General features: G+C 36.4%; 1 protein-coding gene across 2 annotated transcripts; it reads left to right on the forward strand.

Moving 5' to 3' along the window:
• The first annotated feature begins 968 nt into the window (after positions 1-968).
• Positions 969-12,440, forward strand: LOC131678962 (cytochrome b5-related protein-like). 2 transcript variants are annotated; one of them, XM_058959424.1, is made up of 6 exons: positions 969-1,219; positions 10,655-10,967; positions 11,026-11,417; positions 11,473-11,670; positions 11,732-11,953; positions 12,016-12,440. In XM_058959424.1, the coding sequence occupies exons 2-6, from the start codon at positions 10,674-10,676 to the stop codon at positions 12,338-12,340; spliced, it is 1,431 nt and encodes a 476-aa protein (XP_058815407.1). In that variant the 5' UTR covers positions 969-1,219; positions 10,655-10,673; the 3' UTR covers positions 12,341-12,440. The 2 variants fall into 2 exon arrangements, with proteins under 2 accessions (XP_058815407.1, XP_058815408.1); XM_058959425.1 differs by having other exon boundaries at positions 969-1,090.
• The last annotated feature ends 681 nt before the right edge of the window (positions 12,441-13,121 follow it).

Below are 13,121 nucleotides of genomic sequence, written 5' to 3' on the forward strand. Positions count from 1 at the left end.
GTATCTATACTAACATCAATATTTTATTAAACTGCGAAAGTTTTTAGGTGTGACACTAGCTGATACATCTTTAGACAGCTTCGTACTGTGCAGTTCAATAAAGAAAGTTCGTTTGTCTTTTGTACATCATAACTGACAGTTATATCTTATTACCTTTCCTAGCTAAACACTAGAATGGTTAGAACTGCTCTACTGTTGGGGTAGGGAGTCTCACTTTTCAGAATTATTAAATGCCGTCTCCAACAATTCAAAACAAGTTCGAATAAATGTTTCCGTTTATTTTCCAAGTAATTTTTCAGTTTGTGTTGTCAGCTGATGTTTCGCGGTTGCAACCGTAAAATATGATCATTGACCCATAGCGATAAAAGTAACAACAGCGGCGCCTCAACTCTCACCAAACCTTGTACCTACCATACATATGTGATATTTTGAGGCTGCAAGCGTGATTCACCAGCCCATATGATTTTGGATCTGGTGGTAACTGGTTATCACAGTCGCTCAACAATAGATAGACGAGAATCGAAAGAGTCGTTACTTGGCCTCCGTGAATTTGTAAAAATAGTCGAAGCTTCCAACAAATATGGTACATGATATCGGTCACTCACAGGTCAATGCTACAGGTGTTGCATTTTGATGGTTGATTGAATGTTTTGTCGTTCCATGGCGTTGCGGTGCTGAACCTCGCAAGATTATTCGGTTTGTTTTCACGGTGATTTAAAGGTAAATTAATAATTACAATTCCGGTCTGTTTGACTGTTCAACTTGAAACAGGTACATGGAAGCGGGAACCAATGACCAATCATTTATCCATACACAGCTGAGATAACCTACAAAAAAACCTTTGCCAAACAACTTGGAATTTGCCCATTACGCTTTTGTGCGCTAATCCCAGCTCCGACGCGTCCGACGTCAGAGTGATGAATAGTGCGGAAGAGGTTACGCTGATCAGTCGACGCTGATCCCACCGACCGGTTGGTCCTAAATTGAAATTTGGTCGTGGCTAGCTTGCCAGATACCGTGACGGACGGGTTTGCCTGTGCAAAAAATAAGTGTTTATACTTCGTTGAACGCTTTGCGAACGCTGTGTCCGGTGAGCGAGTGCGGAAAAAGGCGGGTTACCGATTTTTTTATTAGGTGACATGAATTTGCGTAACGCGACTAACTTATGATTGAATATCGATCGCGTTAGATAAACGAATCAAAAAGTCAGTGTGCTGAGGTAAAATATTTCTCCATTAAGTGTTACAATTATTATATTTTAATGGTGATTTTTGGTATGTCGTGAATGCTTGAGCAGTTTACAAGTAGAGTAAAGCCATGTCAAGTGATCCTCGATTTTTTCGCAAAATCACCGATTTTCATGAGATATGTTTTATTGTATAGGGATTATGGTAAACAGCTTTTGGTATAAATATTTCGTTAAAACTCCTTTTTTCCTTTGAGATATTAACCCTTAAACTTTATTGCATGATAAAATTGTAAAATTTATATCTCAAAACCTACTGAAGATAATTAAATGAATTTTTGTACACTTATGGAATGATATTTACACTATCTCATAAAAATAATTTTATAATATAGTTATGTGAATAACGGTACTTTGCATCTACTTAAAAATTTTAATTGTATTTTTTCTTGCGTTCTTCACGCTAAAAAATTTCAAACGGTATGTCAAATTACGCGTCAATCTCTCACCTTCAATAATCTGTATTGATAATTTTTCATTTTTATTTCTATCGAGAGTTATGGATGATTTTGTAACGGTGCGTACCATCAACGCACGGCCCACTTTGATGCAGCCCGGTGTAACTTACACATTGGCAACGCCGCATGTCCCAACGTCCTACTGCGCATCGCGTAGGAAACGTGCATCGCATGAGTAAATAAAACCACATCTCTAGATTGGTGCTAAAGACCAAACTTTTATATACGGATTATCAAAGGTTAAGGTTTTCTGGATATTTTGAGATACTTTTAGATTTTTTTTTGACCGAGGTGCACAACAAAAACAATTTTGTTTAATGAATACTTTTTTATTATAATTTAACGTTACTAGAAATTAAACTGTATCGCAAAGAACCGAAACATAACTCATATAATACGCTTATGTTATTGCCATCTTCGAAGACACTTTTGTTATGGCATTTTCGTTTTTGACAGTGTACACCAGTATTGTCGGGGCTTTCGCGTTACCCCATCATAAATCTGTCAAAATTGTATTTGGATCATGGAGAAACTTTTAATAAAAAGTGTTCCTAACAAAACTTTTGACAAATTTTAGTATGAATTTGCAGTAAAAAGTACAATTTTATTTTTGAATATGATTCTAAACCCCATTTTAAATCAAAATGCTCATAACAAAAAATAATGAAATGTAGTAGTTCTCGAGATATTATAAATTTTGTTTTAACAAGACAATTATTTCGTTTTATTACGAACTTTTCAGAAGTTATTCGCGTTTCTCCATCGACAACAATTAGTTTTTCGTAAGGCCCATAACATTTCCTATAACTTTCCCATTGACATCAAGGCGATATTGTAAACCGTTTGAAAGCTATACAAAAACAATCAAAATATGATTCAACCATAGGATCTGATGATTAAACTATATAGTTGAATTATATTTTGGTTGTTTTGTATAGCTTTCAAATGGTTTACAATGTCGCCTTGATATCAATAGGAAAGTTATAGGAAATGTTATGGGCATTACAAAAAACTAATTGTTGGTAATAAAACAAAATTTAAAATATCTCGAGAATTTTTACATTTCAGAAAATTTTTGTTATAAGTATTTTGATTTAAAATGGCGTTTAGAATCATATTCAAAAATAAAATTGTACTTTTGACTGCAAATAGTATGAATTATAAAAAATTGTCAGAAGTTGTTGTTAGGAAAACTTTTTATTGAAATCTTCTTCATGATCCAAATACACTGAAAAAGCTTCTTTTATGTCTTTAAAACGATAAACATTAGACTTTTGACAATTTATGATGGAGTAACGCGAATAACTTTTTCAAAGGACATAATAACATGAATTAATTGTTTTTGTTGAAGCAAAATTTCAAATATCTCGAAAACTGTCGCATTTTTTAAGATATTTGTTAAATGCATTTTGATTTAAAATGATTCTTAGACTTATATACTTATATACTCATTCAAACTTCAGTCTATCTCTTTTTTTCACTATACCGGTGAATACCAGGTTAAAAACGAAAACGTTATTAGTCGATGTTTCATCCAAATTCATTACTAGTCTACAACATTATGCAGGAAAATGGAACATTTTATGAAAACAGCATTTTACTTCGCTTGTTTATGTCCACTGAGTGATCTTACTTATAAACAACGAATTGTCTTGCAAAAAAAATTACTTTGAATCTGTTTTCAATCGCATTGGCATGTTTTCTTTATCGCTATTGCTTCTGTCAATTCTGTTAATTAGTGGTTCTCCAAGTTCTAGTAAGATATTATTTACTTCATCAAATTTCAGTAAATCATGAACGATTTATAATTCAAAATCTTCATTACTTTTTTAACGAAATACAGTATTCGGTTGGTCGAACCATATTTATAACATAAAAACAAACGAATGTTTTGTGAGCAAATATACTGTGCTAACACCTAGACAGAACCAACTGACGATAAAAAGTGGTAAAATATGTCAATTTGCAAAAAAAAGTCATATACATGCAGATTCAAACATGCCCATTGCTCAAGTTTGCACAGCAACTGCCAACATCCGAGCGCGCCGGTTTGAGAGTTTGAATGACAGAAAATTAAATAATTCCTGAAAAATATAACACTAAAAACCATGCAAATTACTCGGAATATGTTCACCTTTAAACATCCGCACAGAAAAGCTTATCTTTTTGCTCTAATATCGAAGATGGCAATTTTGGGCATAAGGTATGCTCTGCCAAAGCGATACGCAGTAGGACATTGCTACATGCGGCGTTGCCAATATGTAAGTTCGCGCGGGCTGCATCAAAGTGGGCCGTGCGTTGATGGTACGCACCGTTACAAAATCATCCATAACTCTCGATAGAAACAAAAATGAAAAATTATTAATACAGATTATTGAAGGTGAGAGATTGACGCGTAATTTCACATATCTTTTGAAATTTTTTAGCGTGAAGAACACAAGAAAAAATACAATTAAAATTTTTAAGTAGATGAAAAGTACCGTTATTCACATAATTAAATTGTAAAATTATTTTTATGAGATAGTGTAAATATCATTCCATAAGTGTACAAAAACTCATTCAATTATCTTCAGTAGGTTTTGAGATATAAAATTTACAATTTTATCATGCAATAAAGTTTAAGGGTTAATATCTCAAAGGAAAAAAGGAGTTTTAACGAAATATTTATACCAAAAGCTATTTACCATAATCCCTATACAATAAAACATATCTCATGAAAATCGGTGATTTTGCGAAAAATTTGAGGATCACTTGACATGGCTTTACTCAGTAGCATTGAGGTCCAGAGACTTTATTTACAGTAGTACGGCTGTCTGAAGTGGATTATTTCTAACGTATATTGTCAGATACCGCTGTTTATTTATTTTGTGTCGACGCTTCGGGCAAGGTTCCGTTCATAGCGGTTTGTAGTGGAAAAAACTGCCAACGGAAAATCTAAAAGTCGAGGGAATGGTGACTACTTTTTTGTTAAGAATATCTTCCATATATATATGATCCAGTTTTCTGTATATAATTCTAAATAATGCTCAAGTTCCTTCAAATATCCTCTATAATTCATAAAGCATAGATCCTCATCAATAGGAAAAAATAATGAAAGTATTGCCTAGTTGCTTCTTTTTCGCAAGGATGATATTAAAAAGTTGAACGTGTGATTGAAAAATTGTGATGCACTTTTTTAATTAAGAGAACTCATCGTCCAAAGATTGCTATAGTTCAAGGATTGAAAACACAGTTAAGAAAAATCGAGGCCTATTAGTTCTTAATCTCACTAAACAGGTAGGGAATGGGTTACACTACCTGTAAATTGAATGTTGAAAGAACAAACCGTTGCCAGGTTTGATTGTAGATGTTAAACATTCCTTTCAGAATTTATCTTCATCTTCATGTGCTTCCATCGGACACGCATGAAATTACACATTTTAGACTCCTTTGATTGAATAGCTCTTTTTCAGTTGTTAGTGACGCATGCGATGTGATTTTTGGCCCACTTCAACGTTTTCTTTGTGTTCTTTGCTAACAACCGCGGTTTCTTGAGCACGACTCTGTCAATCAAACTATGTTGAATAAATTCTGAATTGTTTGTTGTGTGTAAAACAATATATCTATCCGCGGAGTACAGGTATTGGCTGTTGGATATAGGGGAGCCCGGGGCCAGCTGGCGGTTGGGGTAAGTTGGCGGAATCCCCTTTTCTCCGTTTCCGTTAGACATAAAGCGCTGTCTCTCGTTGTGAGCCTCAAGTAACGTGAAACGCATTATCCAATGTGTTTTTGTTGTAAAACATTTTGTTTTGTAGAAGCTATGGGCGATATTGTGTTTTTGAGCATAATTTGTAAATTTTCTTAATTTTAAACATGTTGTGTTATTTAAGGTGGTTTTCAATATATTCCCCGAATGTTATTTAAGGTGGTTTTCAATATATTCCCCGAATGATTATATTTTTCGATAGTGCGTGAAAAGAGCTTTCAGTATCCGTATAGATATTACTCCTATCCATACACAAAAGTAATTTTTTAAATCCTTTGTTATAAAAAGTGCGGTCGGGATAAGTTGGTGGTGACGCACACGGGGCAAGTTGGCAGTACTATTTACAGTGCAAAAATAGTCATCAAATATTTTCATTTCTGGAATTCACTCTAAAGTAAGAGAAACTTTTTCTTGTGTCTCTCGTCAATGCAGGGGACAATTATTTCGGCCAATCGCCTGAAGAATTTTGAAAATTTGCTTTTGAATATGGAGTACGCGTCGAAGTCAAAATGATGGGGTATTAAGACTGAAATATAATGAAAAGTGTCGAATAATATACATTTTTATTGAAAAGACAATCGGCACTTTTCATAAGGACCACTGATGTAATTGAATTTCCATTTCATTGCTTATTTTTTGGCATTCCGCCATCTTACCCCACACATACCGCCAACTTACCCCGGGGCTGGGGCCGACAGTCTGCTCTTTCATGGAACGTGCTCTATTATGCAAGAACTACCAACATCAAAGCGGTAAAAAATGAAAACACCGCCAACTAGCCCCGGTCTCCCCTACTATTAGGAGTCTTGCAATCAAAATTTGATCAAACGGGAATGCGCGTGAATTGATTATTGATTAATTAGTTTTTAGTATAATATTATTTATTTTGAAGTTCAACTGGACGATGTTAAGTCAGACGGGACTAAGTCGCAAAATATAAGAAAAATGAGATAATGATAGCATTGGATAAAGAATATCGTCAGCTACATTCGACTTTTGCCAGATTTGAAATATGTAACAATAAACAAGAATTACGGCGAAAATCAATTTCCAATCATAATGTAAAGGATGCTGCGATTCAAACTTTGAACTCGTTTTTCTCGAAACCAATATTTTGTCACTTAGTCCGGTCTGACTTAACACCGACCAATTGATACTATATAGCGTTGCGAAACTTAACCTTTTGTTTCAACTGACTTCGCATCCGATTCTTAGTGTACTGAGCGAGGTGCAACGATCATTCCGACCACCGAAAACCTGTCGGACGAGTGATAGAGATGGTCGGGTTCGGGTTTTTGGACCCGAAACCCGGACCCGACCCGAACCCGACGGGTTTCGGGTCGGGTTCGGGTTCTGTAAATTAAAGCTTCTCGGGTTCGGGTCGGGTTCCGGGTGTTCAAATTTGAAATTCTCGGGTTCGGGTCGGGTCCGGGTTTTTGAAATTTTGAACTTTCGGGCTCGGGTCGGGTTCGGGTTCTTCAAATTACAAATTATCGGGGTCGGGTCGGGTTCGGGTTTTGAACAAAACCATCCAACCATTTCATGACAGTCTTTTTTGTAGTAATGAATTATACTAAAATCAATCGTAAAGTAACCTGTTTAAAAATATTCGCGTTTTGACTATTTAATTATGTAATATTTCATTTTGTATAGAGTAAGTCTTTAAAATACGTCAAAATTCCCTTTTTTCTTCATATTGCTATAACTCCGGTAGTTTCAAATCGATTTTGACCATTTATACGATCTTGTAAAGACTTTTAAATTTCCCTTTGAACAATTTTTTTTCAAAAACCGCTCAAAAAGCGTATTTGTTCCGATGCTTTTTTGAAAACCAAACGCCAATACAAACGTTAAAAATACAGCAATATGTAGTAACGGAGATGAAACAGGAAGGCGTCGAAGGAATAGGTAGAGCCGGTGCATTATACGTGTATATAAGTAAGTATGTTCCAGAGCCTGGGCTGCAGAAGATAACAAATCGAATGATGCGTTTTGCATACTATATACAAATCATATTCATGAATGTATTTTGCCTCTTTAATCCGCAAAAGCAAAAATTACGATACCAATCCAAGCGCATTTTCTAGTTACTTTGGTATAGTTTGTTATATCAAATAACAGATACTATTATTCGACAGAGTTGGAACCTATACAATTTTACACAAGTTTCTTGCTTTCTATGTATCGATATTTTGCTTTGAAAAAAAGATAAATTTTTTTTTAATTATGTACACATGACAAAACACTAACGCAAACGGGTTTGGGTGGTACATTTGTACCCCAAACAAACTTTGAGCGAGCACTGTTAAGTTGGTCAAATGAAACAAATAGGTTGTACCTGCTTTAACGGAAGTTTAATAATCAAATGGGTTTATGATAAAGATTGCTTGCAATTTAAATAAACTATAACAGAAAATTAAGGATTTGGTGGTACTTTGGTGCCATTATGGAGGCTCAAATTTAAAAAGGGCGCATTATTTTTTTTTAAAGCGGATAGTTTAGGCCAAATCTATTTTCTAGAGACTGTCTTTGTTCCATCAGACCTAAACCTAGCTTCACTTCCGCCAGGTTCCGTTGTTCATGACACTCATATGGTGATGGTATAATAGCACCACTATCAAATCATTGGTACATATATGAAACAAGCACTTTCTGTCAGATTGTTCCCGGGCTGAGCTGTTTGCATGATCCGGATTCCTTCATGAAAATACATGAATTTCCACGAACTTAAGGAATTGATCGCAGAAATTTTGTGTGTTCTGTTGAAGCAATTAACGGATTTTTAAAAGTTTGGAGTCGTTCCGAGAGCTCCATTGGGGAAGTCGAAGCATCTCTACTGGCGCGCTTACCGTATAACCTGAAGCATAAAATAACTTAGATACCCCATCATAGATCGTCCTAACGCTAATGATGGGACATCAAGTACACGTCAAAAAATCTTGATTGATACCCTTCGATACAGGTTTGACCCTACCAACCAGTAACGTGGGTGACGTCATGTAAACTGTCGAATACGAATTGCCAATTGCCATAGCTTAATTTAATACATGTAATAAATTATACGAAACTGCCTTGCAGGAATGGTTTCTGATAAAAAAATTAGAAATTTTGGTTAAGGACGACGGACAAGGTTGTTGGAAACTGTGAACAAGCTTTCTGTTTCTCCATGAGTTAGCCGCCGATTTAACTTAATTTCCAGTTAAAATATCGACGATTTATAAGTTTCTCAGAACATTACAAATTCGACGTTCAATAATGCTAAATATAAATGCGGATTCTACTCGGCAGTGATTTGTTTTGCCATATACAGATATAACTCAATGCGTATGTTGCAACTTCAGATTCGAGTGATTCTACTTGATGAGCCTAGGGTCCAGATCGGGTGCCTAGCATTAAAAATCTTCGAGATCTTTGGTTGATTCTCCGTAGCAAGTTGGATTCGGATCGGGCTTCTTAAATTTTAAACTTTCGGGTTCGGATCGGGTTCGGGTTTTCAAATTTTAAGATTCGGGTTCGGGTCGGATTCGGGTTCGAAAAAATTGAAACCCGACCATCTCTAACGAGTGACATATGAGACCAGCGTGTCTGATACACTGATCCACCAAATCAGGACAACCAAGCGAAAATTCTCGAAAAAAAATAAATTTAACACACGTGTAGTGAATTAGGGCATTTCTAAAAAAATCAATATTATTGTGAAGCCACACAAAACAGTTGAAGGTGTACCCGGCTTCTTATTGTATTCAGCTCGCTTTGAATCCTATTTCCGATTCCTTCATTTATGTTTCTGTTCTCTATGTCCGTTCAAAAATGACCTATCATAGCTAAGATTCCTTTCATGCTCAAACGGATGTTGAAATAAAATCGATTCCTCGGCTTGATATTATATCTATGGTCCTTATTCGGGCCCTTTGTAATGTTCTTCCGTGCCAAAGGAAGTACCGGAAAACGCACGATATTCGACTATGACCGAACGATTCACCATAAATAAACGCTTCTTGGTAACCAATCTAAAACAAACAAATGACATTACTAGGCATATCACGTGTAAGTACCTACAAACGAAGTTGAGATCAACGGCGTGGTCAACGAGACGAGTTTGGTTGGCGCAAATCTGATGAAGCACGGGGTTGGCTGTTTTAAGGACCCCATACTTCAGCCAGTGCCGACTACAAACGATTGTATTGAACATCAGTCACAACAGCTAACAAAATAAAGACTTATGTTAGCTCAAGCTCACATCGGGTGACCTTCCCTGGGTATGCTTTACCTAACTATCTTCTTGTTAACAAGGTTCATCTATCTGTTCGCCGTTTTGTGTCACGGGTTCTAACCGGACTTATGGTAAATAAGTGGACCATACAGCCATAGCCAATGAGTGCGAACGTCCTATATGCAATGAAATTTTAAGTAAGAGTATTAGAAAGTCAAGTAAAAATAAGGTAATGAAATCAAACTTTTAAACGTCCTAAATCGATTGTATTTCACAAGAATCTTTCTCTACTTTTAAGGCTACCGAACTTACAACAATGTTATTCTGTACATGAACGTGAGCAGTACAATATTCCTGATGTGAAGAAGTTGGGAAAAATGATTTCTGGTCACATTTTGTTTCTCGATAAGCATTTCACTTCGCTTACAGAGGGCCGAATCTGGCATCACTTGAAAGCCAATGATATTGTGTTCACCTCTTGCAAAGTAATCCATTTTCTACGATTTTTTGTCCTGAACGTGGGGAGCGCTAGAGCCCGGGTCTGTGGCCCTAGCTTAAGGATATAGCAATTTGAAAGTGGTGCAATTTGATTCCGTACACCCTTCATGTGTGAAAGATACATGTGTGACAGTTTTCAAATAAAAAGTTAGTTCAAAATTTCGAGTGGGTAATTACCCACTTGGATATTTTCAAAAGGGGTGGTGTTACCCATACTACCCACTTCATCCGTTGACCCTGAATGTAACTATTCCGACAATTATAATAAGTCTGTTCATTATAGAAGCCTTTACACAATAGTGTTGAAATTATATAGAAGAAAGTTCTATAGCAGCATACCCAAGATACATTAACGCTCTATATGTCATACAAATGTTTCAAACCTATTCTCAAGTATTACGAATATTGAAAAACGATGTCTTAAATGATGGTATAAAATTTACTGTAGTGAGGAATGGTATTGAAGATGTTTGATTTTTCTCGTTTATTGTCAGATTGACGCATAAAACCGCCATGGTTGTCTGGACTTCTTGCACCACTACCACCAATATTGCTGTGACTGATCCACCAAGTACTGAAATATCGAAATCAAATACTACAACAGCAATAACAACAACAACGACAACCATCGCCTCAAAATACCCTACGTTTCGAAGTCGGTCCCTTAAAACTGTTTACAGTTGGCTCGCGGGGAAACGACAGGATGATGGGGCGGAAGGTTTGTGGCGGGTTCACGACACATTGTACGATCTGACAGAATTCATCGATCGCCATCCAGGTGGCGCCGACTGGATTAAACTGACGAAGGTAAATTTAGCTTGACAATTTAGTTTTCATCTAAAACTGATCTATCGAATTCCTATAGGGAACCGATATCACGGAAGCATTCGAAAGTCAACACATCAGGAACCACGCCGAAATACTGTTACCACTGTACAAAGTACGTGTTGCTCGAGATCCTCGGAATGTGCAGTTAACGTTTCACGAGCATGGATTCTACAAAACATTGAAACGACGGGTTAGAGAAATATCGAAGAACCTTGACACGCGGCCAGCTCGATATTCGGAATTGATCCAGGATTCGTTATTGATCGCTTTTTTCGCCCTGGTCTTTGCAGCTGTCACTCTGGGTAGCTATTTGGTAGCGGCCCTCTGTGGGTGGGTCCTCGCGGGTACAATGATCTGCGCGCACAATTTTTTCCATCAAAAAAACAATTGGAGAATGAGGATCTTCAACTTGGCCTTTTTCAGTTACAGGTGAAAAATGTAATTTTAAAGATTTCCTTTATTCTGAACGATTTTTTCATTGCAGAGAGCAGAGAATATCGCATGTGCTTTCTCATCATTTTTACCCGAATTCTATCCTGGACTTGGAGATTTCTTTTTTTGAACCTTTTCTGTGCTGGCTACCTCGATCCTCTACAAAGAAAAACCGAATTCAGCGGTTTGGATCGTGGATCTATGAGCCTCTTGTTTTCGCAATAATGTTTTTGAACGAATTCATTAAACGGTAGCTGCAGGTTTGTTAATTAATGTGTCTCGTGTATTAAAATGTTTATTTCTATCACTAGACTTGTCGAAACATTATTCACCAGCACCAATGCTTTCTATTGGGATGATCTTATAACGCTGATCTTGCCTACTTTCATGTATGCAACAAGCTCAAACTGTTTGTCATCGGTTCTGGCCATGTGGATATTCATCGTTTTGGTTGGAAGTTTTGCTTTCGGTTTCATTAGCCTTAATGCAGCTCATCATCATCCGGATATCGTTCATTCGGGCGATTCAATTCCGTAAGTTCGGGTATATTAACCCAATTGGTCTGTTTCATGTATTAATTACAATCATTCGACAGCATGAACATCGATTTTGGCATCTACCAGATAGCGACTGTCATCGATCGGTCCGATATTAGAGATTCGCAGTTGAATGTATTGACTACCTTCGGTCACCATTGTTTGCATCACCTATTTCCGACGATGGACCACGGATTGTTGCCTCAATTGAACTCGGTGTTTCTGGAGACATGCGCCGAGTTCCATCTGGAATATCGTGAATATTCCTGGTGGCAAATGTTCATCGGGCAGCATCAGCAGTTGGCGCGCGTCACCCCGATGACTTACGTGGGCTCGAAGGAAAGAGACAAAAATCAAGCCACTCATGATGGTTGTAAAGCTTAGTTTTAGCAGTACGATACGTACCAAACGGCTGTGGGATAACATTGTTATTCTTTACTTCTAACATTTTGTATATTACATCCGAATGATTAATAAAACTAGATTCCTATTCGACACGCTTCGTACTAAAACTGTTTAAGGAGTTACATACCTCTTTGTGCGCAAAATGTCAAGAAAGTTTGAATTTACGTAAAGGCATAAAGCAATGATTTCATTACATCAATCTTAAAATATTTTGGTAGTACATTTTTCAGTAAAATTAACAAGCATAAGTTTATAAAAATATATTGATAATTAGCGGAGTTATGGCTTTTTCCCCGAAACCCTTTTTTCCCCGAAACCCTTTTTTATTTAAGGTTTGCGGTGATCACGATTGAAGACCAATAGATCAACTAAAATCCCAAAACTAAAAGAAGTCCATTAGTGCATGAGTATTCCTCGTACCTTAACGATTAGTTGAATAAATAATATTTTTTCCTGCATTCAGGAGCGTTTTTTTTTTTCTGAAAAATCGCTAAAAACTCTAAAAATTGTACCAAAAACTTTCATCTACAAAACAAAAATTTCTGCATGAAAAAGGAATCGTGGTACGAGAAAAATTATTTACGATCAATTAAAAAGAAATTAGAGAGAATTAGTTGAGTGGCTTTTCGGCAATCGTGATCACGGAAAAATCATTTTTGGCAAAACGACATTTCGCGAAAATTGAGTATAAATTTTCATGTTACCACTGCTCTTGGAGAAGGAAGCGCTGTAACTTTAAATCTATATCGCAGATCTTCAT

Source organism: Topomyia yanbarensis, chromosome 2 (assembly GCF_030247195.1).
Source record: "Topomyia yanbarensis strain Yona2022 chromosome 2, ASM3024719v1, whole genome shotgun sequence".
Taxonomy (NCBI): Eukaryota; Metazoa; Arthropoda; class Insecta; order Diptera; family Culicidae; genus Topomyia; species Topomyia yanbarensis.